General features: G+C 36.3%; 2 protein-coding genes across 5 annotated transcripts; both read right to left on the bottom strand.

Moving 5' to 3' along the window:
- Window positions 1-1,697: 1,697 nt before the first annotated feature.
- LOC110843934 lies at window positions 1,698-22,056 on the bottom strand. Of its 4 annotated transcripts, none has more exons than XM_035851290.1 (16): window positions 20,991-22,056; window positions 12,107-12,248; window positions 11,556-11,774; window positions 11,321-11,457; window positions 11,096-11,208; window positions 10,889-11,029; window positions 10,602-10,820; window positions 10,355-10,521; window positions 9,891-10,271; window positions 9,645-9,767; window positions 9,339-9,488; window positions 9,189-9,218; window positions 8,862-9,119; window positions 8,279-8,762; window positions 7,821-8,139; window positions 1,698-7,733 (listed from the first exon to the last, which is right to left on the bottom strand). In XM_035851290.1, the coding sequence occupies exons 2-16, from the start codon at window positions 12,235-12,237 to the stop codon at window positions 7,552-7,554; spliced, it is 3,054 nt and encodes a 1,017-aa protein (XP_035707183.1). In that variant the 5' UTR covers window positions 12,238-12,248; window positions 20,991-22,056; the 3' UTR covers window positions 1,698-7,551. The 4 variants fall into 4 exon arrangements, with proteins under 4 accessions (XP_035707183.1, XP_035707179.1, XP_035707176.1 ...); XM_035851286.1 differs by lacking the exon at window positions 20,991-22,056 and adding an exon at window positions 20,329-20,879 and having other exon boundaries at window positions 7,836-8,139; XM_035851283.1 differs by lacking the exon at window positions 20,991-22,056 and adding an exon at window positions 20,329-20,878.
- A 155-nt stretch (window positions 22,057-22,211) lies between these two features.
- On the bottom strand, window positions 22,212-26,091 carry LOC118435355 (heparan sulfate glucosamine 3-O-sulfotransferase 4-like). The gene is made up of 4 exons (XM_035851339.1): window positions 25,784-26,091; window positions 23,585-24,020; window positions 23,003-23,173; window positions 22,212-22,524 (listed from the first exon to the last, which is right to left on the bottom strand). The coding sequence occupies exons 2-4, from the start codon at window positions 23,816-23,818 to the stop codon at window positions 22,294-22,296; spliced, it is 636 nt and encodes a 211-aa protein (XP_035707232.1). The 5' UTR covers window positions 23,819-24,020; window positions 25,784-26,091; the 3' UTR covers window positions 22,212-22,293.
- Window positions 26,092-27,105: the final 1,014 nt, after the last annotated feature.

Below are 27,105 nucleotides of genomic sequence, written 5' to 3'. Positions count from 1 at the left end.
AGTTCTTGTTTGGCTGCTGTTTCAATGAGTTCCCAGAATCTGTAAATGATATTCCATCCAACACCCCCATTAAGCATCCTACCAAAACCGTTAAGGAAAACCGAGACAGTGCAATTTAAAATGTGTGATTGGATTTCTACTACGACGAACGAGCACTCTTTTCTTCATCTTTTTCATTCCCATACATTGTCCATACCGTGTAGTATCTTATTCCATGGCCCATCCTTTGCTCATGAAGTAAGCACCCGATGATCAAATATACACTCGTCAACTACTGCATGTATGAATGAATCTCTATCTGAACTTGTAGTGTTAAGGAGAACAAACAAGACAGGGAATTGCATGGTTTAAAATTTTGGTATGAATTTTCTGTATCAATGTTCATAATTTTTGGGCATGGTGCCAAGACCTGAAAGAAACTGAAAACAAGGACTACGTACGGAGGTGACTGCGTCACCTCCGTACGTTTTGACAACGCCACTTGTCTCGCTGCTGCCTACCATAACGTGTAAGAACAACTTGAAGTAACCTTCAACCTTTATTTTCCGGGGAATCCTACAAATTATCCAACATTGGGTGAATCATCCGAAATGGGAAAACTGTCCCGGGGATCCGAATCGGCAGACTTTTTCTACATGAGAGTGTCATCATTTGCAATGATTTTAGCCCTGGCCTGCCGAGTGCCGGGTATCTACCGACAACACATGCCAAAAACTTTGTGCTTTGTTGACATCTGACATCATCTGTTAAATTTATGCTCAATTAAAGTATGCATGCACAATAAGTGGATTTATATATCTCAGCCGACATCCAGGAACCAAAGGAAAATAAATATATAGTGAATGACTGAATTTTTTCATGTAAAAAGTTACCAAGAACAAAACTTAACTAACATGAAGTGTAAAAACAAAATAATATGTATTTATTATGTATGTATGCATATATAAATAGGCGTATATAAATAATTAGTAAGTTTTCTAGTTTTGATACGAAATAGAAATTGTCTTTATAATAAATAAGTCTGTTTAAATTGTCCAAACTACGTGCGATTGATTAAAGTTGGCGTAACAAAGGTGACCAATATTGCATGCAAATATTAATGCTGCGAAGAAGTATTATATTTCACTTTCGTTTTCCCGACTTCGTTGGTTGTTCGTTTTTCAATATAATTATTGAACGTATGTACTCACGTCACTTCTTTGCATATCTCGCAAATTGGACATATCAACATAACTTGCAAAGTTTTGCGAGATTTCCCAAAAATTTTGCTGGAAAACCATAGGATTTTTTAGCAAATTTACCCAGCAATACATATGTTCTTATTTCGCAAAATTATTTCAGAAACTGATCCTCATCATCGTCAACAAGAGAAATTATAGAAATCCATGGAAACAATATCAAAATAGGCGTTTTTATTGGATTTGCGAATCCCCTCAGGACAAATATTTTGATCTTCGCAAGTTTTCTAAATGAGTTTCGATGCGAAATAAGACGTTGTCGTGAGGACGCCATTATATTGTTACCTTCATTGATCCTTTGAAATGCATACATATTTATTATTTATATTCCTCTGCAATAATGAGAACAGATAAGTGCAGTATGGAATTTCGAATCGCAATTTGCGATACATGGTTTCAGTAATTAGATGCGAAAAATTATGATGTAAACAATGCAGATTCGAAAACCACGAGTAGTTGTAGTCTTTTTGTTATAAAAATGAGTCGATTTTATTCTCTTTTCGTCATTTGGCTGCTTTCATGTTTTCTCGTCCCAACATTACATTTGCGTCATTTATATACATTAATTCTATATGGTTGTCATTGTATAGCTTCGTATTATTATTACAAATGAAATGCACCGCCAGTAGATGACCTTAAAATTACCGGAGAACGATAAATTGTTTCTAATTTACTTATCATGACGTCAATTAATGTCGGGCCCAGTGTCCGTCCATGTCGATTTTTGCATACATATATTATTCATTAATTTACACAATATAGCAAAGTTTTTTATTCTTCTGTTTCACTTTACTAAATTAAATTAATAATGCACAAACTGCTTCCCCTGCTTTGCGTTCGAAGCTCCATCAAACATCAAGAGCTTATTTTGTTAATTTTTATAATCCCTCACGTTTTATGGAAAACTTTGTAATAGTAGTCAAATTATCTGTCATTAAATAATTTCACACTCAAATCCAGCTATGATTATAAATCCAACAAAAAAGTTTTTCACCGATTAGTTACTTGAAATTGTGTGGTGTACGAAAGGAACGGCATCGTCGCAAAAGATTAATTTGTCAAGATTAATTTTTAGAAAACACGTACTTTAATGAACCGGCCAATAATCCAACAACTTTTGGACAGACTGGGAGGGAAGAACTGCAATTCATGGCGACACAACTTTGAAAAAGCGATACTTGATTATCTATCACAGCGACTAGTAAAACACCTCTACCGAAATTGTCATTATATAGAGTCGCAATGCGTACCTACATATGTGCATATTCCGCAGTGTTTTGCAATAATTCTGACAATCACTATATGTATTTATGTTCATAAGTAAGTGTATAATTTATAGACTTTAAGCACATGTACATACCATGCAGCTACTTAATCACTTGGGATTTGCAGAGTTTGTGTTCAGTTTTGAAATACAAGACATCAATTTGGTTTTGTATCTTTGTTTCATTTATTTTAAATGTTCACGACTGCTTAATGTAATTTTCTTCCAAATCGAAGGGTCGAAGTAGTGATTCAAAGAAGGCAATTCAAATATTACACAGTTTGGTATGTTTAATAATAGCTCAATCTTGTTTTCTGGGGTCTGAGAGTTAAAATATTTTACAATTTGTCATTTCTTTAAATGAAAATACTGACACAAATTTGGCTGCTCGCTGCAAGACTTTACCTAATAAGTACATACATACATGGACACTGATATCGTCCCAAATAGGGCTAACTGCAATATACATGTACCTTAGAACACGCCATGTATCACCCAAGTATGCATACACACGCATCATGTAAATATATCTATGCAGGCCCCGGAATTTTAACAATCGTAAATGGAATTATGTATTAGCGGCATGAGCAATTAATGGCCGGGAGGATTTTAAACCCCGAATTTCACAATACACCCTTAATAATGCCTGCACACATTCATATCATTCTCAGCATGTATAACCAATCACAAAGGTGGCTGTAATACACTTATATGTAGTGTCTTAAAAGGCAAGGGGTAATAACTGAAACAACACATTTAACCAATAAAAAAGAAACAAAATCAAATGCAAACAAAAATCAAAAAATCTCCACTCAACTACAACTTTATATATTTCTTTGTTTTTACTTTTTTTAATGTAATAACAAAACTGTATTTTTGAACATGAACGTATGCAACTCAAACAATTCAAGCATTCTCAATTCATTCAGAAAATAAATCAAAATTCAACCGAAGTGGAAAAGAGGCAAAACAAAATACGAGTAAAACCAAACATTTGAATTTAGTAAATTTTCTATCAGATAAATTAGTACAAGTTAACAGTCAACAGAGGTACAACAATACAGAGCTTAATATGAGTATATAGTACATAAGGTTCTAAACATGATAATAATTCATAGTAACACAAGCAACACAATTGTGTGCTGAGCAATAAAGCAACAATAATACCAATAAAAACGACGACACGGTTCCAATTCCACCAAAATTTAGATGTCTGAAGAAACACTTGAAGAATTTAGAATTTTTGACTGGTACATACGAGGACCCATGTCCTCTTACAATGCATAATTTATGCTTTCTTGCACGAATGACTGACTGAGACACATCGACATTTGGAACATTATTTAAGCATTATTTAGCCAAAAAACAAGTAAATAATAAATTTGAAGTTATAATTGTCATTACTAATTAATTAGGTACATCGAATTGTTATGCGTGTATATAGGCAGTTACTTTATGTCTTGTATAAATTATTTGAAACTCTACAAAGTGACTTTTTTCTTAAAGTTGATCAAGGGTTGGGATGAGACGACTATGTATTAGGATACACTTATCGGAATCTGTGAGGATTCGCCAAGTCAAGTTCGTAAAACAAGTGGTAGGGTTTCCTTCAATGACAAATGCCCATCCATTCATATCAGAAAATCGCAAAATAATAATCAGAGTTAAATATAATAACAATAAAGGTGTGGTCAGGAAGGCAAATATATATGTATTAGCACAGCCTAATTGATTGTTCCACCAACCTGTACACTCTTTGCTAACCATTAAATTAAATAAATCATCAAGTACAGCCCTACATATGTGTATATCCAGTCATATAACGTGCAGGAATATTTCTAGCAGAACTACAAATATTTCCTACATGTTTATATTATACACGACCGACAAAAAAAACATTCTTCGTCACTCTTTTTAGTTTTAGAGTGGTACTCAACCGTGAAACAATTAAGAAACAAATAAATTGCAATAATGTTGCTGCAGCGTACGATAATTCATTAACTTAATTTACAAATGGTCGAAACCCAGTTCCGCTAATTTGTTGGTTTGAAATAATTATAGATAGCATACAGTTTAAAATATATTTGCAATTAAATTACCACGTTCACTATCGAAACTAATAAAACGAACAGCTTCCCTACATACAAATATTAATTAGACAAAATACGTGTAGCCCATACACAATGACAATAATTTAATGAAGAGCACGAATAATTAGTTAATTTTAACGGATTTAGTAATTTCAGCAAATCTTCAGCCACTTTCCTTCTCATCAGACATCCTTAAACAAACCTAAGACCGCTATCGACGTCCTATACTTTCTTTCCATCGCCTCCTTAAGGAAGATTACGTGATTCATTTAAATTTCGACATTAACGTGAATCACGATTGCAAATTATTATATCACTACCATAATTGTATTCATTCTAGTAATAAATAAATTGATGTTAAGTCTTATGTTTTTCTTATCCTAATCTGTATTAATATAGTAATCAGAAAAACTCAAGCTAATATTATTATGAATATTACGTAATTGTCGACATTACAAAGGACAAAAGGCAAGAGATATAATTCTAGAATTATTCATGTTTCTTAAAAATTGCTTTAGTCGTATGCATAGTAGGTTTATTTTTGGTGAACTCAATTCTCGGAAAATTATGTATACACATACATATCTAGTAGCTCTGGTGAAATATAATATTTTTTGTTAATGCTGGCGATGCAAAAGGTAATTTAATAAGTCTTAAACAACCTTCCACTGTCTTACTTATCGGACTGGACTGATTAATTGCGGACACACACCAATATTTGTCTCAAGTTCCCTACTACATCGTCTAATCCAACAATAGTTAGTTCCCCATGAATGTATTCGGGTAAGAAATAAGCATCGTCCTAAAATATCAAATTGTCCTTGATTCGTTTGAAGTAATTAAGAATTGCCTCGCGAATTGAAAAGATACGAGTTGAGAGTTGTCGACATAAATTTAGTACGCTTTGCTGATTTGTATAATTTGGTCTGAGCAAAGTAACCGACCATTATCATAGTCTTTTTATCGAAAGAGTAAATCCCCCTTAACCTACAAATATTAAATGATGGCTTTCACTGGCTTTAAACCCTAAAAATAGATTATTATAGCAAAACTGATAAAAACCAAGGCAATTTAAACCAATATAAATTCTAATCACCAAAATATTGTAAAAACATTAAGTGACATTATACATAATACAAGCATAATAATGAATACATGATTTGGTAATTGGTACTATATTTAACGACTTGTTAAGACCAACAAAAATAACAAAACTTTCAATCGCTCAATTGTTATGTCTTTCCTTCCATCATCTGAACAGGGGTTGTTTTGTAGCAAGAAATTTATCCAGCAAAATATTATGAATGAATGGTAAAATTGAGGCACATTGCTTTCCTAATTTATTTTGCGTGAACTTAACAGACTTTTAATTCATGAACATATGAGCCAAAACAAAACTTTAATTCTGCATCTATTAATTGAAACCATTATTCCAGCTAAATATTATCTGTTAGTCTTTTTAACTGCAACGTATACAATTTCACATACTATATAGATTCGTAGTACTTTTATCACAAACACGCACACAAACATACGCCCTGGGTTGCACACACATTTGCATTGATTTTAATTTACCTTTAAATCGATAATAGTATCATCCTATTGTGTCTAACATAAAGATTTGATTGTGATTTGGCAATATGATAAATTCTTATTATTTAAATCGTTGGTCTAGCAAAATTTCGCCCCAACTCAAACTATTGTTCTAGTCGACCCTACATATGCATAGGATACTGATTGCCCATATTTCATCATATCGAGGATGAATAATTTTCCAAATATTGGACTGCAGAATTTAGCATCGATCTTTTTTAGGAATTGACTTGGTCAAATGATAAGTACACTACAACAACTGACAACCATCCTCCTTATTATGTAATGTTATAATTCTCCACTGCATTCATTGGATCAGTTAGAGTTACTTATCATATGGCCGCAGATTAAGTTTAAAACAATGACCGATGAATGCGCAAATATCACTGTCATCGCTCCCCTGGCTTAATTTTATAGTACCTAACGTATTAAATTACAAATACCAGTAAATCAGTTCTTTTGCTTAACATAAATGAGTCACTATCTATTATTGTAGTGTATAGTAATAGACGAGTTATGATGATAAGATTATTAGTTTGGTTGGTAGGACAGGTAATACAAAAGGATGGAAAACTTGATACCTCCAATATGCAAGCCAAGTCAAAGCTGCCTAACTGAAAGCAATGAATGGTCATATTTTTTTCCAAGGGTTGTACAAGTATAGAGGGTAGCTATTCGAATTGGCAACTACTTTTTTTTACTATGTGGTTAGTCGACTCAATTAAAAAGGAGTATAAATAGAAATTGTGGCAAAAGACCACTTTTGATAAGAAACCCTTTTCTTCTTTTACTTTACATGGTTTATATAATGCAGATCACAATAAAGTTTATCAAATGCAGGGCAATCAATTACTTATAATCGTAATTTCGAAAATACTAAAATTTCCAATCAAATGCGAAAATATTACTGAAGAGAATTATGTAGCATCCTACATTGCTTACAGAATTGTTATCCTTTGAATAATGCGGATGATTTTGAACAAGATAAGCATGGCGAATGAATTATCTAATAATCGGTACATTTTTAAAAACTTAAATTTTAAGTTAGCGTTCCCTGAAATACGTTTACGCTGCATAAGGTAAATTGGTAAAGTTCTTACAAATTAATTCGAAACGTCAAAGTTCACTTTAGGATTAGTTGGGCTTTAGAATTCGTCGGTTGATGTAGAGAAGTAGTAATTTGAAAGAAATCTGAAAACTTAATAAGTGGCGATGGGTGGGTGAATATTATTACAGAGCTAAAGTTGTAACTGGGTAGGATTGATTGCTGGTTGGGACCGTTGAGATGATATATAGGGATGCGGTGCGTTTGACGCTGTGGGCAGCGGAGATAGACGATGATGGCTGGAGTAAAGTGAACAACTTTTCACTTTGGAGACCTTGGGCCTCTCGCAGGTGGTGGCCTACTACTCGCTCCAGAATTACTCCCAGTATCTGATGCGTCAGACGTGACGCGGCTTCGGGGTCCCCTATTTCGATAGTTCCTTTCTGGGTAACGACCTTGAGTCTGATCTACACGATCTCGGTCACTATTCCCACGCGTGTTCCCTGTAGGATAAGACAGATATCAATAATGCAATTTGCAAGTTTAAAAACAACGTATTTCGAAATAAATTCTCAAAATGCAATAGTTACTAGATGATTGCGCACGAGTGTCTTTGTTGTCACGAGAGCTCCTTCCCTTCCTTTCATCCTGAAAAGACTGAGCACCTGAGGAACTTTGTGGAGGACTATTTATTTGAGTATGTGCAGCACTTGTGGAAGATGAATTAGAAGACGAGGACGACGTTGTAGGAGGTCCATGAACAGCAGCAGCATCTTTACGACTTTGTGCCACTTGTGCATAGCTTAAGCGCGCAGGGCCTTCGTCATTTGAAAGATTTGAGCAATCTTCTGCCTTCTTACCATCCCCTTGTCCAGACTCTTTTCGCTCATTTTCGCTACAGCGCACCGACTGTATTAGAACACAAATTCAACAAAAGTATTTATATCCGCCATTCGACAAGTATTAAAAATCAGTATATATTCGCACATTCGCGTTCTGTATGTATAAATATAATTGAAATAATAAATATATCATATGTTATGAATACCTCCTTGGGATTGTGATCAGTGACTCCAGAAAACGGTTTTGCACTAGCAGGGGTTGGCACTTTGACAAAGTTCGGAGCTGGGAAAGCCTCCTTATCTGTACTTAGTTTACTACTGGTAGGATTGACGATCGTTCCCCCAGCACCAGCACCACTACCAAGACGATTATTGTCTGGATACAGAGTCGAAGGAGCACCGCGCATCGAGTTTGGGGAGGGGTTGTTTAAAGGCACTTCAGTTCCGGTTATGTGTGAAACTCCAACACGATTAAGATTACTAGGAATAATTGGAGATTTACTTGCACCTCCTTGTTGTGAAGTTACGGATTTTCGATAATTGTTCCCAACAATTTGGGCCAGTTGTTGAGTTTGTTGTATCTGACTATTATTTCTGCTGTTTCCACCATTTGGTTGGTCCCCATATAGGAGGTGTTCATCAGTTCGTGTTGATTTGTCAGCCGTTTGTGTATGGCTCACAACGCCAGTTCTGGAAATAAATAAATAAATGCATTTAATAAGTGACCAAAGATCACGGTTTGCTGGTAACCAAAGACATATGTGCATATTAAACCACTTGTAGTCTTACTTTGCTTGAATGCTATCGTGATTCTCATCGGCACTGCCGACTCCAATCTCGCGATACTCTTTCTTAAATAAATGACTAGACATGTCGTTGCTATCTTCTTTCTGCGCCGCAGACACAACAACCTCACCAGGGGATCCAGAGCTAATTGATGATCCAGGCTCGGCAGCACTGACGACGATCTCATTAGGCCCTTCCTTATCAGCAGAAGAACCATCATCTAATTTCACACCCTTGAAACCCTTTACCACATCGGATAGTCTGCAGAAAAGATTTTGATTAATTCGAGTTCAAAGAATCGATTTATTTTATGAAAAATCTCCAACGTACCCTTTTGGTATCGAAGTGACACGGGGAGTTCTAGAATGGCAACAATGTAAGTGATAATTAGACTAATACATAGCAGATCACCAAAAATAAGATAAAGTGCATATCATTAGCAAATAGTAATAAAAACTAGGGTCATAAAATTGAACTTGCCTAATTTCTCCATTTTTGCTGGATGCATTGGCTGAACCTGGAAGCGGTGGAAACGATCCTTCCAAATCCAAATCAATTTGATGATTTTGATTTGTTACAGATAATTGTGCAGGGATTTGAGGTGAGACGGCTACTGGAGGATTAATGCGGCTGAAAAGAAGATAGGAGAAAATAAAATAATATATCATTGACTTTGCTAAACCAAGAGGTTTGTCCTTTTCTCTAATTAGTCTTTGAAAACTGATTTCATCATTCAACTGTAATCTATTACTTGTTTCATATAAATAAAAATAATATTCAGTTTACCTGGACGGATTTCCTCGATAATTTGAAGAACTAGATGTACCAGGTGAGCTATAGTCATACGACGAGCACTCCTCGTCTCGACGGGGGAGCCTTCTAGAGCTGGAGCTCATACTAGACCTTGGTCTACAGAACGAAATAACAAGATTATAAACATATACAACGCAACAAAGACAACGTTTTGCATGAATATATAGATATAGATAATGAATGATTGGTTCACTATAATAATAACAATTATATAATTACCTCGAATCGCCAGTCCCACGATATGGACGCGTATAATGACCGTTGTCAACCACGTGGGGTAAACTTTGGGAATATGCGTTACTACTATAGTGTCGACCTCCATTTGTGGATTGATTAGATGAGTTTTGAATCGAATTATGGGGCACCGAAGGATGATGGTTGGAGTGAGAAGACGGATGAGAAATCAAACTTTGTGGTACCATGCCTAGAAGGGGAGCAGGAACAGGAGCGGTGTTCTTGCGGGGTGGCTGGTTATTACTGCTATATGACTGTTGATGTTGTTGTGGCTGGAGTCCATTATTGTTTCCTCCAGTACCGCTCACAACTTGAGAATCACTGCCTGAACTCATTGTTCTTCTCGGACCAACGCCACGCATGGGGCTAAACATTATTTGGTACATGAATGAGAACAGTTAGAATGTATAATACAAAGCTTCTTAAATAAATGCAAAAAAGTTCCATACTTGAGATTACGTGACCTTAGATTATTCATTGGGGCTGACTTCCCATATCCTGATGGGCCTTGAGGTTGAAGTCCGTTCAGGGAGAACATAGATAGACTGTCAAAATATCCAGGCCATTGCCCAAATCCTGGATAGTTCGATGGTAGGGGGAATACATTTTGATGAACCTGGATAAATAAACTAATATCTCAGCATATGCTTTCTAGTCAATTTGTTTTTTTAATCTTCGACTTATCATAATACATACCTGCTGTGCAGGGGCATATAAAGATGCAGGCCCATTGTTTGCACCAGTTTGTTGTTGTTGACTTGCAGGTACGAATGGAGTCGCCGTCGCCATGTAAGACTGCATCATCCCTCCAGGTTGACTGTATCCATTTTTTATGCCTGCGGGGACACCAATTGCAACTCCTTGTGAGAGTAAAGTCGTTGGCTTTGATTTGATTCTTGCCATGATAGGATGACCCTGTAGGATAATCAAATATATTCAAATTGTGCTTATACTGAGAATTACCTTATGGAATTATGAACTACCTTAAACTCTCGAACATCTTCTCTTAGGTATCTGTGGGCCTGCATAGCATCTTCATCTGATTCAAAGCTGACATACCAAGAGTCGTTGAAGGCAAATTCACAACCCGTACACTTGGGACAATTCTCGTTGTCGAATATGTTCTAAAGTGTTTTTGTAAAGTTAACAAATTACATGATAACTTATTGATTATTTGATAAGTAACATACCTTGATTTCTTCCGCTGAAGTAGATGACGGAATGCCCCGAAGAATGACAACAGTTCGATGGCTGACAGGCCTGACTCTTTTGCCGTCAGGATGCACCTGAACATTTGCCGATTCTAAAATAATTAAATTTAATACAAAATTGTATTGCATCCATTCAATCACTATTGGTGCATAGCTAATATAATGTGTACTTATAATATTAGTATTAAAAATAATAATCAATACCTCTCAGTACTTCCGTGACGAGATTAATATCAGATGTTAGTTTTTTAACCATATTGAAAGTCGCTAAGGTAGCAATCGGAACGTAGTGGTCCTGATCCATCTGAGTAACCAAGTATTTGTCGATTGCCAAATTCTCCCTGCATCCCATAATTAAAGTTATAAGTACCCACAATCAAAGTGACCCATTCGTGGCTATCATAATTATTATCAACTATGTGTTACGGCGACGACTTACGGCGAAAAGTAATATTCGAGTTGAATTAGAAGCATTCGTTTTAGCTCGGTAATAGGAAGGTCAGGTATGTGACCAGCTTGGGCAGGTTGACCTGAGATAGTTTCATGACTGTTGAACCCTCGTTTATTTTCCGAGCCATTGAAATTCTGCAATTCAGCAGCCGTCTCGACTGTTTCGCCGTACAAATCCTGCGGCATTATCATTCCATTCATGCCGCTACTGAAAAACAATTCACGCATTTATTTAACATACATTTTGTATAAAAACCTTTGAAATTAAATAATGAGAACAAATACAAATTTGTATCCACTAAAGAAAATTGAAAATGTAAAATCTAATGCATCGCCTGCAAATACTAGTTGTCAAAAAACATAAGTATTACTAATAATTTTCAATTTTTGGCTCCTTCTTTACTTTATAGTTTCTTTGCATATACACATACATGCAAAGAAAATAGAAATATTGTTGCTACAAATAAAGCGTCCAGTGAAGCAAATACAAAATCATCAATTTTTCCAAACTACACTATCAATGGGGGAAAGAAAACTTACTGATGATGTTCAGAGTATTGGGTTGCAGATTGATGAGGATGAGGGGTGTGGGTGGTACCCACAGGTTGATACACCATTGTTGGCCCAGGCTCCCCAACCGATCTAACCGAAGATCCAATCTCCCCATTCATGTAAGCGCCACCTAAATAAAAAAATCCAGCATTAAACTACAATATAATGTTATACTATATTTTATAGGGCTTGCCATACAAATATTGCATACATGGTACAACCACCATTACCATATGTACAGCAGCTTATAATTAGTTCAGTAGCTCTCATTAGAATCGTATCATAATGTTTGCATAATTATTTATCAGCTTTGAAATGAGATAAAGATAGAACTCCGACGTGACTCTATCAAACTCGGGCCACTTGAATTTGATTCAAAAAGAACTTTTCTGAGTAATAAACAACTGATATTTGATACCCATGAAATTCAACAACAATGCCATCATTGTACCGTTAGTTAGTGTTTTCTTATTGTGTACTCCGCTTGACTAAGCACAAAACATAAACCCGAGATGGTTTACGTATCAACTACACACCAAATTCAGGATCTCAGTATTGTATTATTTATTGATTACGACACAAAATTAGTTAGTTGACCTTGATCAAACCAATATCCATTTCCAACTGGTTGCTGGAGGTATCGAATTGGTTCATAATAACACATCCCATTGTGATACCGAGAATGCATAACTGTCTGATGAGGGAGGCAAATTCTTCAGTAATTACAAATTAGGAGGATTATTAACTTATTCGTCCTGAGACCGACATAGCCAGAGAGCCTCTCGGACCATGTCGATCCAGTATAACATAATGACGACGTTTTTCTTCTTCTTATCTTGTCTTCCTCCACAGTCAATTACAAATCAACAGCTTTTCTGCTGGTAACACTCACACATTACATCAATTAACTTTGTACAAAAAACGGACGCTAGTGTCTAATTGTTCAGTTAGGCTGACATTCGTCTTTCCGGTCCTCTGCCTTGTGTAAGTTCATAAATATCTACTTTTATGAGTATATAAGCTGATTGGAATGCTAATTATTTAAATCTGATTTGAAATTTAAGTGTAAATATAAGTAAAAACAAAGTAAATGCTGGCGCTGTGTTTGTGTTGCATAAATTGAGTATTTTTTTTGGTGGGAAGGCGGCTTGTCTAGAAGCACAAGAGAGAGCGAGAGAGCAGCGACTTTTTGTTTCTCCCGATTCGCCCGTCTGACCAGAGGTGGTGACAATGGTCACAAATAGTTAGCACCTTTTTAATTATGAGTACCTTAGAAAGATCTTAAATCTTAGGATTAGATCTTATGTCTGCTTTCAAACTTATCACAACCAGGAGTTTATTTAAACATGTAATTGAAACAAAAAATTGGCTAAATTTGGGCTCCTACTGCGAGAAATGAGAATTACACTCTAGCTAGATTATGGTTTAGTTATCGTCGTCATATAAATTAAAATTAAAAATTACACACCATATTAAAATGGCTAATCCTTTCATCCTGTAACTTGACTTACGCGAATATGATACATTTCAGCAATCGAAATCAAATCCAGATTGATTATGAAACGTTGTTAATACAGTCGTAATATTAATTTCCTGAGAAGTGTACGAGATGCACCGAGTGAATGCTTTTGCTAGAAAATACAAGACTACTAAAGGAACGATTTTATGAATGGAGTGCAAGGAGATATCAAATTAGCAGCCCATTCACTCAATTTCTTGAGGTGATGAGAAATACCATTCATTAAAGTTCAATTAGGGCAGACAACGAGGTAATTATTATTTCGCTTTCCTCAGTTCACTAAGATAACGTAATAACACTACTTGGCTTCAATTGCAAAGGTTTAGCAGGGATGAGAATTGAGAGGGCATGTTATCAGTGTTTGAGTTTTAATAGTGGAAGTAAATCCGTCAGAGCATTGTTATTTATTACCAACCCCAACCTCAACTCAACCTCGAAGTAAATTGAACCAATGAAACTGACTAATACTGTTCAACCGAAAATCTTTAAACTGTAATCTAATTTTCTTTTGCATTTTCTCCAAATAATTTTAGGAAATACGGAAATTATTTAATGTCTAACTCCATAAAGGAAGGTTGAAATTTGAATCACCAGTTCATGACTTTCCCAATTTGAGCTATTTATGAAATCGAGATTAGTTAAAAATGCTCGTACTTTTAAGAAATTCACTTAAACAATAATTTCAAGCCAAAAATTAGTCAACAGTTGCGGACGCGGACCCAGTAAGCTCAAGTTCTTCAATTTTTTCACCCATTTTTATCTTACAATATATGCCATCAAATGAACACACACATGTGCACTATATAAATTGGTGTGTTGATAAATTTTGAACAAAATTATTCCAGGATGACTTTACTTGCACATATCAATCAGTATTATGTCAAGTTCACAGGATTGGCATTCCATTTAACAGCTTTTCTCAGTAAGAAAATTAGATTCAGGCATGCATAGTTTTTAAAAACGTTTGATAGTTCCTTCTAATGTAAGTAATGTATTATGATTTACGAGATGGTAGTCGAAAATTGCTCACTACATGTATTTTGTAAAATAAAATGTGTCAATTCAATGCACAATGAACGATTCAAATGAATCACAGACATTTTTCTTCATCGTTGTTTGTAGTTCTGGATTCACGTCCTTCCTTTCATCTTCCCAATGTCCACACTGCTTATGCTTACTACAGAGATTACAAGAAAATATCACGACCAACCTGCTACTAATCGTTAGCTGGCTTTGAACAACTATCATACTTGTTCTTCTCCGTACAAACAAATCCAAGAAGTTAGTACATTGTAATTTAAACCATGGTTAAACCCCCACCACCACCACTGCCAACACAATGTAATAAGTTATTACATTGTGGTTATAAGTTATTAAGTCATAAGTTATTACTAATAACAGAAACCTCTACAAACCATCCATGGGACGGAAAAGCAGGGCCAGGATCAAAGTTCAATAGGCCATGCACCACTATGTACATATGAATTCGATACTTTTGTTTGTCGACAGACAGGGCTGCACTGCGCTGCGCTGGAGGGGAAGATGGGTTTCAGGTGGGACACAGGTATGCACATTCGTATCTCTGCAGAGAGTCGTAGCAAAAGACTAGCAGGATGTTTCTGATTGAAGTGACAGTGATTTTTAAAATGGTCATGACGGAACAACCTTTCACCTCGCACAACTTCACTTCCGTTCGTTCACTTATGAGCAAATGTATGCGCCTGCTGCTTCGTAACATGCCAGATAAATACACAGGATTATTATTGACATTAATTCCATTCAGACCATAATTTCCAGAATTGATACTGGATTCGCATCTCGCATGATTAGTTTCATCATATTAATATTAAGCCAAGTCGTATTACCCACCATTGTAAATTTATTCTTCCCAGTTCCCACCTCCACAGGCACTTTTAGTGAATAATTGGAAACGTAGTGGATTTCAATTTCAAAAGTTCATAGATTAACATTTAAAATATGATCAAATGACGCTGTGCCAGGTAATGAATACTTGGCGAGGGCTCGATTTAAGCTAAATAATTTAATTTCGCAACAGTAAAACCGACGCTTGACTTGATTATGCAAATATCAGCATGCAGAGGTTTCTATGTAGTTTAAATAATTCCCTACTTGAATCATACATACGTTTGATTGTGCTTTTCGATGCGAGTCCAATGCTATGAGGAGATTCTTACCTGTTGTTTATTATCATATGAAGAACTTCTTCATCTCGACGAGAAAAGAAGATAACAAACTCGAAAGAAGCAGCAAGTTGTGCACCCCAATTCCCTCACTTCCACCACGGACGCCTTCAACAATTGAGCCAGACAAGATGATTTGCTACAAGTAGTTACTACTACTACCATACATCACAACCACAGACATTGGGCTACACGGCTATCGACATCGTATCACAATCAAAGAAGCAGACAGCCCATGGCTCACAACGCGAAAAGAAACCGATTGTTGGCATAGAGAATTCCAAATTCAATTTAGTCTTTACGTTACGAAAGACTTGTTTCGTTATATTACTTGCACCCATTCACAACTTGACTTCAAACAGGTTTTGTCCAACTTAAATACAACTCAGATGCCCATATTGTGAAAATGCGTACAAAATTCAAATAGTAAAATGTTCACTTGTAAAATGTGTAGGTCACTAGCCAACGGTTTAGTTCGACGAGTTTGATTGTAATCAATTATCGGAATAATACACACTTTGGGTTTGTAGAAATGAAGTAGAGACCGATTATCTTCTGTTCCATAAGATAATGCGTAGAAAAAATATCCCCCTTGATGGGTTTTTAAGCCTCATACACGAGAACCGGCACAAAATTTCCAAATGCTATCTTGCAATTGAGGAATGAATTGAAGGTATATTACGTAGGTGGGCAGGGTGTTGGAGCATGCCAGCCAGCCACGATGGAATGGAATGGATAACGACGAGGAATTCGGAAGGATTTAAAAAGGAAGTTGGTTGGTTGGTAAAGTAAGATTTGTACGATGCGATGAGAATAGAATAGTCTATCCGAAAATGCAGTGCAGTGCAATCCGAGAAAGCCAAACCAATCCAAATAACCGAACAACAACCGAAGGAGAAGAGTAGAGTACAAACGCATGTACTTACGACATGCAGCGTTAGCTAATAAGTTGGTTTAGTCTGTTATCAAATGCATATATATTGTGTAGTGATATTCACATAAAGTCGTCGCTATAATGCTTTTTGCTACCACATCTACAAGCACCGGTTGGATTGCAGAATCTGAGGAGAAGAATTACCATCTCTGAATGACTGACGAGAGGAAAATCAAGACCTAAAAATTTAACTTTCTTAACCATAACCAACACCAAATAATGTAAATATGTAACATGGAGAATGTTCAATTGTTGTTAAATTTTCATGGCCAACAAGCCATTTAAATATAGCATTATTAACATAAAGTGAATCAGAAATGAGAAGAGGCATGAACTTTTCAGTAAAATCACACTAGTTTCGGCACATTCAAGAGCGGAGAACCAATAGCATAAACTTTTAGATCTTGATCGTCTTTAGATCATAAGCGATAAGTGTACTAAAACCACCAAACGATTTTAATAATTTCACACAAAAGTATGAAAATAGCAGAAAAATACTTTTCGTTCATAACCTATGCCAAAAGTACAATTTTTTCGGACCTTGATCATCAAAAAAAATGTTGCCTTGTGTATTATATTCGAATGAACCTTTTTCAAAGACATTCGAAAATATCTAACAATTTAAAAAAAGTTGATATTGAGCGTGATTGAGTAATTATCGAGGACAGAGAAAATATAACGATTGTGTTTTTTGTGAATTCTTTAGTGGCGTGAATTTGGCGTTGGGCGCCCATTGAGGAGGTGTGGTTAGGTTGATCCAGCCTCCTCACCCACCTTCGGTTTTCCAAGTCCTCCAAGGACATCAGATGTAGATGTAGATGTTCTCCTCAGTTCAACCACGTAATATTTGGAGCCAACACTCTTTCTGGTCATGACTACATATCGGCGCAAGTCGATGCATTCACAAATTACGAAGAACGAAAGCATGATGCATACATATCTATGACTTCGACACTGCTATTTACACTCCAATCCCAAAACTAGTTTATACATTGGTAACGAATGCGTAGTGCAACTAAACCACGAGTTTTAATAATGAGAGACTACTTTGCGTGTGCAACTTATTCGCTCAGTCATCTTTTCTCCGTACCGTATGCTAAAATACACGTAAGCTGTAGCTTATCCTCAAATACGAGTAGGCAGAAGCAGACTTGCATAAATGCATTGAAAGCTACGCAAAAGTCACAAGTTGTGAGATAGGCGATTCGCTCATTATTAATATACCAAGTCAGTAGTATAATACTGACTCGGTCGAATTTTTTTCACGCTTAGCTAGGATGACATACATACCACATACACAGACAGCACCGACTAAAGAGCTGCAAATCAATGGACATACGCTCTTTGACTGATGACTGAATTCAAATACGCCAAATTCATCAGCATCCAAGTGTACGGTATTGGTTTTACACCATGCTGCATGTCCGTCCATCCAACCAACAACAAGCTCATCTTCATGACTGCAATCTCTTTGCTTACACACTTTTCGTCCGCTGCTAAATAAAATGGCAAGTTTAAAGTGTTTCTACAACAACTGAATGCAATTGGTTTGGTGGTGTGTGCATTGGATTTTCATTTTATGAGACAAAGAAAGGAACCTTCATGACCACACTGACACACCGCAAGATAAATGCACCTGCCTCTGCAGAGGCAGGTAAACTCTTTTTAACAACGAGATGCCATTGACTTTCCTGACTGAACGAACACCTATTAACCATGTCATTTGCAGATATAGACATTACACGTTATGAGATTATGATGTTTGGTACATGTATTTGCAGAAACGTGAAGGCGAAAAATGCTAAACAGATACAAAATTTCTAGAAAGGTAGATAGATAATGACACAACTGCAACATACATCCATTGGCTCAAGCCAGGAACGTGACCGAACAATCATTCGTACAAACAACATTATGCAAATCAAATCTTGAAAAACGGGAAAGGAATTAAAGAAAGCCAGAATTGTACTGGTCATCTCTCTTCGCCAATAATACATGCACGTACAAATGAGTATGTCTTGTATTACATAACTCACACCGTCTTGCCCGTACTGTTCCTGCTAGTTGAATAATAAAATATAAACATTCGAAATTAATGCCGTGCTCCAAATGACGAGAGTGTATCAATAAGTTTACTATGATGTTTTTGCTTAATTTTATCCGGCTACATTTCTGACTAATGTTTTGTTATAAATTTTTAATAGCTATGTATGACACTGGGACACGATAAACTGTTAAACAACGGACTTATTATTAGTCAATCAACCTCATATAGTCAAATACATGACTCAATCACTCTTCTTATAAACTACTCCATTCATAAAGATGTCCACAATTACCAAATTTTTCCGTCATACGAGTTATTAATAAAAACTATTATGGAATTGTGCATATGCGTGACTATACGCTGAACTCGCAGTAGTCGAAGTATTAGTATTATTAGATTTCATGCTTTAAGTATTTTTTGGTATGTCTACCGACCACACAATTGATAATAGCAGCAGTTCAAAATCCTCATCCGGAGCGATTTTCAATCTATTTTGCCTTTCTTCTCCAGTTGATCGTGTGTCTAATAAACTGGAGCGATTATTAATTACTATATTTTTCAACAGTTAAATTTAAAAGTTCATTTCAAATTATATTTTTATCCCATGTGCATATTCGTACACAAATGTATCATGCATTTTTTTGAGTGTTTAAATCAAGACACAATTTTCCCCCTTCTAAAAAATGGTTCTGACAGATAAATAATGTAGCAGATCAATCCTCGAAACCTCTGATTTTGTAAATAATTAATCATCATCCGTGCATCTCTTGTTCATTTGAATATCAAATGGATTCTGAATAATAATGCATAATATGGAATAAATGCTGATAACACATTAACATTCATTTCACATTCTCCCCTGTGCCCTGATCTGATATGAATCGACAATTTCTACCTGGTGACAACCTTTTGCTCGCATTTATTATATTCATCTTTTAACTTGCTTTCCCTGAGGTCTGCACATTTTGAACCATCTGAATAATAGTCGTTCTACAGATGTTAAAAAAATCTCTGCATGTCGAAAGGCACACGGATTTACATAGGTATTGGTACGTGTGAGAGTGGGCCGTGGTGGATGAATAGGCATGTATTTTATAACGAATTTTATTGAATCGACCGATTCCTGCATCTACGCTGCCTCAGTGGCTGCACTGTAAATTGTAATATCTGTGTTATCTAGGTCACCTTTTTCGATTCGCGTTATCTCTCTCTCTATGCTATTCTGTGATCTGATGGTATGATGATTTGATGTCCAACTAGCTCCTTTTTTCACTTAGCAGATGACCACTTGGTTGGGGTATTGAATTTAGTTCAGTCATTCTAAATAAGCCCGTAGGTAACCACTACATTTAGAAATTTCAATGTCAATCTTTACGATAAACACATTTCCTCTAACTATTAATTGAAATGTGACCTTTCCAAATTCTATTTACAAGTACTCTGAACATAATTTTGAAATCACGTAATTCGGAACCAATTATATTCAACTTCAGATTACAGCTCACTCACCTGTTAGCATTTATTATGAGTGAAGAGGTAGAAGAAGAAGCTTTTACTGTGATAGGATTAAAGATTTTGCGTCACATCTCGCATGTTCCAGGAATCCAGAATTATTATAACTCGTTGTCCAAAGTTATTGATGAGTATGCATGCATTAGTTGGGTTAAAACAGCTATAATATTCTAGACTATATTATATTGCAGAGTTGCCTTTTCCTTTTGTACCCACGTACATTATTATTATTCATCAGTGGTAATTGTTGTACGCATGGTAATGACGGTGATGCATCCCACTACTCCGTTTCGATTCATGTCGCCGTCGTCGTAATATTCAAAATCGTCGATTAAGACTTAAGTCATCATGTCTTAAGAGACATGATGGCACAATGTATTATTACTTCATTATCCAATCCAGAGAAGAGAAGGCAGAAAATATTACTGTTCTTATTATTAATATTGTTGGCAAGTTTAGGTTCAAAACTTAATTTTTGTCTTTAAATTGCTTCGTTATAGTTAAGTTGCATGATAATGTCATTATATTGATTTCAATTATTTTAGATATGAAGTGTATAGTGTGTCTTAACAATCTATATATTAGCAATGAAACAAGTAAATCATAATATAAATAAATAAAAATTTAAACAAAATATAAAATTAAACAAAAACGCTTACCCTTTATGGGAATGATTGTCGTTATCCTGAACGAACAAATGAAACTAAATGATAAGCTTTTCTTATCCTGTGTGATCCAAGTTTTTAACACAAACAGTCACAAATTCATGTAGGTCTCTTAATTTTTTTTCAGCTAATGGTAGAACAATAGAGAAAATACAAATCAATCGAAACCATAAGCAGCAACAAACTAATTATTTAGAAAGAAAACGTTCGTTCGACTTTATAAAACGTCGCCTAATCTATCCAACGACATGAGATTTAAACTGGTGATTTGCTGTGCCACGCTTGCAAAACTTTATATGTATGTATAAACTTTAAATCGTACGTGAAAACAGTTAAGCATTAATTTGTGTCTAAATTATTGCATAATTGAATTATGGACTTGGAACTGTTGGGTGCGTTAGGGCACTTATATTATAGCACATATAATTCGTATCCTTAATATTTCGAGAAAGGAATCACAAATCACAGCACTAAACGTTACAGACGGCCAACATCTTAATAAAATAGCCACAGTAGTACAACTTTTTATTGCTGCAGTTTTCGAACCAATCTGATAGTGTCAGATGTCAGAAATTCCAAAATATCCTCCTCCTCTTCCTTCTGTAGCTGATATAAGTTGCTCCAATTATTCTGATTCTGAAGGTTAAATTTGCTACGTACAACCCACAACTTGAAACTTTGGAATTTGATTATTAAGAATCCAATGAATGGGAGAAAATTATGTATATGACAGCACTAAAAACCAATCGAATTAGTGGACCAGGATAAAGGACGAGAAAGTGCGAACCCTTGGTGAAAATGTTCAAGTGTTTTTCACAAATGTCTGAGCCCCTTTTAACCCTTCCCTTTTGGAGAAAAGTGGTGAAGAAATTTAAATTCGACTCGACTTTATTTTTTTGGGGACAACAGCAGAGGAGTTCGAAACACGACGACTAATGTATTGCAGGAGTGAGTCTGCCGTTCTTCTCTATACTCCTCACAAATCTGATGATGAGAGAAATCCCACTGACTGACTGACTTGCAGCGAGAGAGGAGAGAGTGCGAATCCTTGCAGAGTGGAATACACAACCACATCGTCACTCCTCATTCCCTCAAATGGGCCAAAAATCAATCAAAATTTTTAACAAAGACTTTTAATATAAATAAAACCAAAACGGACAAAAATAACTCTTCTTATGATTAAATGTAATTTTGGTCCATCACTTCATTTGTTTGTATTCGGGTTTGTTGGTTTTAGGATGACATTTGAGGAGGAAATTATTTCATTGTTTGTAATTTTTTTAAACCAATTTTTGAACTAATTGCGAAGGGTGATGAGAATGGAGATATTCATTGTGTGCTCCCTTGGTTGGGAGTTTTTACCTTTAGAGGAGGGAGCAGCGGGTATCTCGAATGGGGAGAAAGTTTGGGGCGACTTGCGATGGTAACGGTTGTGGTGTCGCGCCACGCCACTGACCCCATGCTGCTTGGCGAGGAAGGGATGTTGTGCCACTCCCCCTGTCACCACAGGTCCGCCGCCAAGCCCTTGCTGCAAGAACAACCAGCCAATATTTGTATAAGATTAGTATAAGAAGCCAAGATGTACAGGTACATATTATCTGCACATAAGGATTCTTATTCCTTTGCATGATTCAGTTTTAAAACATACGTTAACTCAATAAAATGTTGGAAAACAAAATAAGCTTAATGAATGCAAGAAGAGAGATAGTATAATTGGGGAAAGGTAAAGAATGATAGTAATCTCAGAAATTGATCATCGGGAAATTGTCGAAACTGTAGAATTGCGCGAAAAACATGTAAACTATATACTCATTTTTTCTGGTTTTTTGCTTATACTTCGCTTTAGTATAATGTATGCATACTTTATTGTACTGGATAGATTATACATACAGTGTGCGATATTGGGCCAAAATGGTATTCAACATAGAACCAGTTTAAAGGGATCATGCAAAAGAGAAAGTGGCACGAGTGGAGAAAGCTGCATATTTTACAAACTGCATGCTCACTCTTGTTGCTCCAGACCCAGTGGAGCTGCTGGTCCCCTCATGCTGATGCTTCCCACTCCGATGCTGAAGACCGCCGGGTCGCTGCCCAGGCGGGAAGGTCGGCAATGCGGGAGGTGCGGGAGGAGGAACGCTGGCGTTCGCTGGAGTCACCGTCACACTATTCGGCGTCAACTGCAAGCACAAAAGCTTAATGTAATTCTTCGAACCAAGTAAATGGATGAAATGAACAAAGAACAACTCTCGTGTAGGAATTGTAAGTCATATATCATTCATTAGATATTCATAACTACTAAACACATTAATCAATAATCAATACAACAAATTTATTATTAACGCAATTCATACTCAATCTACTACTACATATTATTTCTAAAAAGCCCACTAGCTGATTAAGTTATTTGTTTGTAAGGACACAGAATTTTCATAGCTTATATAATTAATTAATGAAGTAGGGGGAATTTTAGCCGTTCTCGGTTTCGCCGACCGTTTGATTTCTACTTAGCTTCCTCTTCAAACACATAGTTCTCTTGCAATATGTATGCATATAAAATAGGTTGAATTGGTTGAATTGGCGAGCCTGACCTTTTGGATGATGTAGCATCGAGGGCTGTAGGAGGTGCAGACGTAGGTGCCGTTGACGTCGAGGCAAGCTGTGAGGGTGTCGGTAATGAGGGGCGGGGGAGTCTGGGTGACTGGTGGTGGTGGCGGCGGGGGTGGTTGGCAACGGAGGTTTGGAGGGGGGACGGTGAACAGAGAGTTGGAGGCACTGCTCACCAGCTGTTGTTGCGTCAAGTGGCGATGGTTCCGGTGGGGCATTGGTGGCTGGAGGCACTCACCCGAGACTGCTACTCACCCCTCCCCCACGACCGCCTCCGAACATTCTGCTTCCCACTAATTTTGGCATGCACCTGAAGCAGAAAATATGATGACGACGAGAATAATGCGAGCTCTGTTGCTCAAGTTCAGGTTTTGTACTTGTCCCTGATTTTCGTACGTCCCCCGTTCTTTGCATACATACCTAGAAGACCATGAAAGTCAATCATTATAATATCGCCATTTTGGATAGACACAAATTTCAATTTCAGTGTAGTTATATACTACAAGCTTCAAAAGCTGGTTTCATACGAACATGTAATTCATGAAAATGTCAGAATAACATGGTTCACCAGAGGAGGGGAGGTTGTGTATTCCGGATCTCAATGCCCTTTGGATATGTTATAGTGTCCCAAGTATGAAAAACAACCCTGAAGTGGTTTGATGCCACGACCACATTTGCGCCCGCCACACCCACTCAAAGGTGCCCAAAAAACGCTTTCACTCCAGCTTTCACTCATTCAACACCACGTCAAAAATCTAATTTTACTCGTATTTTGAAATTTCTTTCACTATTATACTCCCAGATAGTTGTTTTCTTATATTCAACATCAAACTCAACTTTTTCGATGACTATTTCACGGGGATAATTTGCGTTGTTGATTACTGAAACAATGCTCATTTGGAATTTTAAATTTTATAAATGCTAAAAAGTTCCAAAAGTTGAGTTTGAAGTTGGATATAAGAAAACAACTATCAGGGAGTATAATGGCGAAAGAAATTTCAAAATAAGAGTAAAATTGGATTTTTGGCGTGGATTTTAATGAGTGAAAGCTGGAGTGAAAGCGTTTTTGGGCACCTTTGAGTGGGTGTGGCGGGCGCAAATGTGGCCGTGGCATCAAACCACTTCAGGGCTATTGCTCATGCAACTATAACATATCCAAAGGGCATTGAGATCCGTGAGTTGATAGTACGCAACCTCCTCTCCTGAGTGAATTGAATATATGGTTCACCGAATATATATTCAGTCCAAACACTCCTTTTCCTTCTTAAAATACTAAATTCGTTGGGGGAGGCGGTTCTAATCCATTATCCAAACAAGTGAAATTGATGTCTACGTTATACTTTTGGTTTATTTATCCTTCCCGATTTCTGGGAGAGCTAAGAGAGATATTTGTTTGCGTTTAGGGTTGGGGAGAAAGTGAATTCAAGTAAACATAGAAGATGGAGAAAGAAAATCGATGAGATTATAAGAAAACAACCTGTTGAGCTCTCCCACTCTTCGGAAACCTTATTTATTTATATTCATAGTATATAATAATTTACTGGGATAACATAATTCCTGCTGTGATAGCTTCAATCTTAGTAGTACATTACATGTATCTGTCAGTTTACATAAATCAGTGACAAATAAACAATTTTCAGCCTGAACTACATAAGACTTGCGGAATCGTAATGTCCGGCTGTAAGACGCTAATAGATGAACCACTGCACCGATTGTTAGAGACTTGTCTTAAAATGTATACTTTGACATGAGTGAGAAGAAAGATGAGAATGATCGGTCCAGTGGTTGCATGACCACTGGGACTCCCAGTTTGGGAGTAAATAGCATCGAATATTGTGTAAATTTCTACAAGTTTTGTAGCAGGGGATCCAATAGAGTGACCAGCATTGTTTTTTTTAATTCTTCTAATAGTAAGGTGAAATTTTTGCTGTTTAACAGCAAGTTACCATGCACCTGACATACTATGTCAGGTGCATGGTAACTTGTACCCAGAAAAGTAAGCTGTAACCAAAATTTTTGGTCAAGAATAGTCGAAATATTGAAACTATGAAAAACCATATATTTAAATATTTTTGAAAAACTGGCAATTTCAATAGAAATAGTTCGAATAGTTCGAAATATTAATATTTCGAACAACAAAAATTTCAATATTTATGAGACACTTGAAAATATTAGTAACATACCCTACAGACTTCATTTGGCCCAGGGACAGAGTCCGCTTCTAAATTTTTTTGTCCGAATTGTCCGGACTACTACTAATGCCTAGCTCCTCCTGTGGTGGGGGATGGTCAAATGTTTGTTAAATATTATTTGACACCAAAAACTTAGCTCTGCACACATTTGCTTTGACTTTTGACCTCTTATTCAGGTATAAAATAATGTGGTTGATGTTGAAAATAGCCAACACCACCGGGGTTACACAGCACTCGCGGTGAAAGTGATTGGATGACATTTATTTTATTTTAACTTATTAATCCTTCCTGAGCCACTCTTTCTCTCCATTTCGTTGTATCGCACATCGTTGGAGTTGATATTTCCCTTCATTTCGGTACATAGTCTGTATGTTCTGTTTAATGCTTCGTATTGCCAGCACATTCATGCACATTTATATATTCAACCAAATTGCTTAGGGCTTCCCACGGGACGAGATAATCCTGTCCCCATCGGGTGGGACTTTCCTTTCAGTCGAGCACATCCCAATTCGAAAGTAAAAACCACCCCAAAACTTTAACTCATCTATAACTTTTTAAAATTTTAAAATCGGTCAACAATTGGCCGAGTAATTTGAGTACGAAATAAAAACATTATGAACAGTACAATGCCCCATTGCGATCGGGGAAGAACGGGTTTCGGACCCGATCCAGAATTGGTAACAACAATTTCCCCAATCAATTATGAAATTGATTGATTGTTACCAATTGTTAATCTAGCTCAGCCAGCTTAATATGTTTTTTGCGATTGGTTGAAATGAATTACCAAAAATGATCACTAGGTTTCAACCTAGTGACACTATAGTATAATAATACTAGTATAATTATAGTTTAGCACAATTTAGTTATAGTAGTTAGTACAAGCAATAACTAATGCTGCTTATCACCACCACGATTGCTTTGACATTTAGTAGCTACTCCCTTAACGGTTGCGACAAATGATAAAGTGAAAAATCTTGTATCATTAATTTTTTGCATTGCTGATAGCATCACTGAAAAATTTTCTCTGTCATCACATAGTTTTGATTTCCACTATCATCATATGACTTTATTTTGTTCTTGCTCTCACAACTTGGCCTGCTGGACAAGATCCACCCACCCACGCGTCACTCGTTTTGCCATAACCTGGAGTGGTTTACTAATATTTATGAACGAAATGAGTAGTTAAATAGCAGATACAGATTCAGCTACTCGTTCAAGAACTATTGTAGTTGTTTGAAAAACCTGTAAATCCTTTCCTGAAAAAAGCTATAAGAACACTAATAAATTTTGAGAATGGATTTGTTAGCAACTAT

This window comes from Folsomia candida, unplaced genomic scaffold, assembly GCF_002217175.1.
Source record: "Folsomia candida strain VU population unplaced genomic scaffold, ASM221717v1 Fcan01_Sc001, whole genome shotgun sequence".
NCBI classification, from domain to species: Eukaryota; Metazoa; Arthropoda; class Collembola; order Entomobryomorpha; family Isotomidae; genus Folsomia; species Folsomia candida.
This window is presented reverse-complemented; position numbering and strand designations above follow the sequence as displayed.

What these genes read in the sequence shown, in the direction of transcription:
- LOC110843934 (XM_035851283.1), bottom strand. An exon ending in AAGATGTTCGAGAGTTTAAG is followed by an intron (nt 10,821 to 10,888) that starts GTAGTTCATAAT and finishes ATTATCCTACAG; the next exon opens with GGTCATCCTATCATGGCAAG. An exon ending in CGTGGGACTGGCGATTCGAG is followed by an intron (nt 9,768 to 9,890) that starts GTAATTATATAA and finishes TTCGTTCTGTAG; the next exon opens with ACCAAGGTCTAGTATGAGCT.
- LOC118435355 (XM_035851339.1), bottom strand. Translation starts at nt 23,818, where the DNA reads ATGCCCCACCGGAACCATCGCCACTTGACGCAACAACAGCTGGTGAGC. An exon ending in GATGCTACATCATCCAAAAG is followed by an intron (nt 23,174 to 23,584) that starts GTCAGGCTCGCC and finishes TTGTGCTTGCAG; the next exon opens with TTGACGCCGAATAGTGTGAC. An exon ending in CTGGGTCTGGAGCAACAAGA is followed by an intron (nt 22,525 to 23,002) that starts GTGAGCATGCAG and finishes TTGTTCTTGCAG; the next exon opens with CAAGGGCTTGGCGGCGGACC.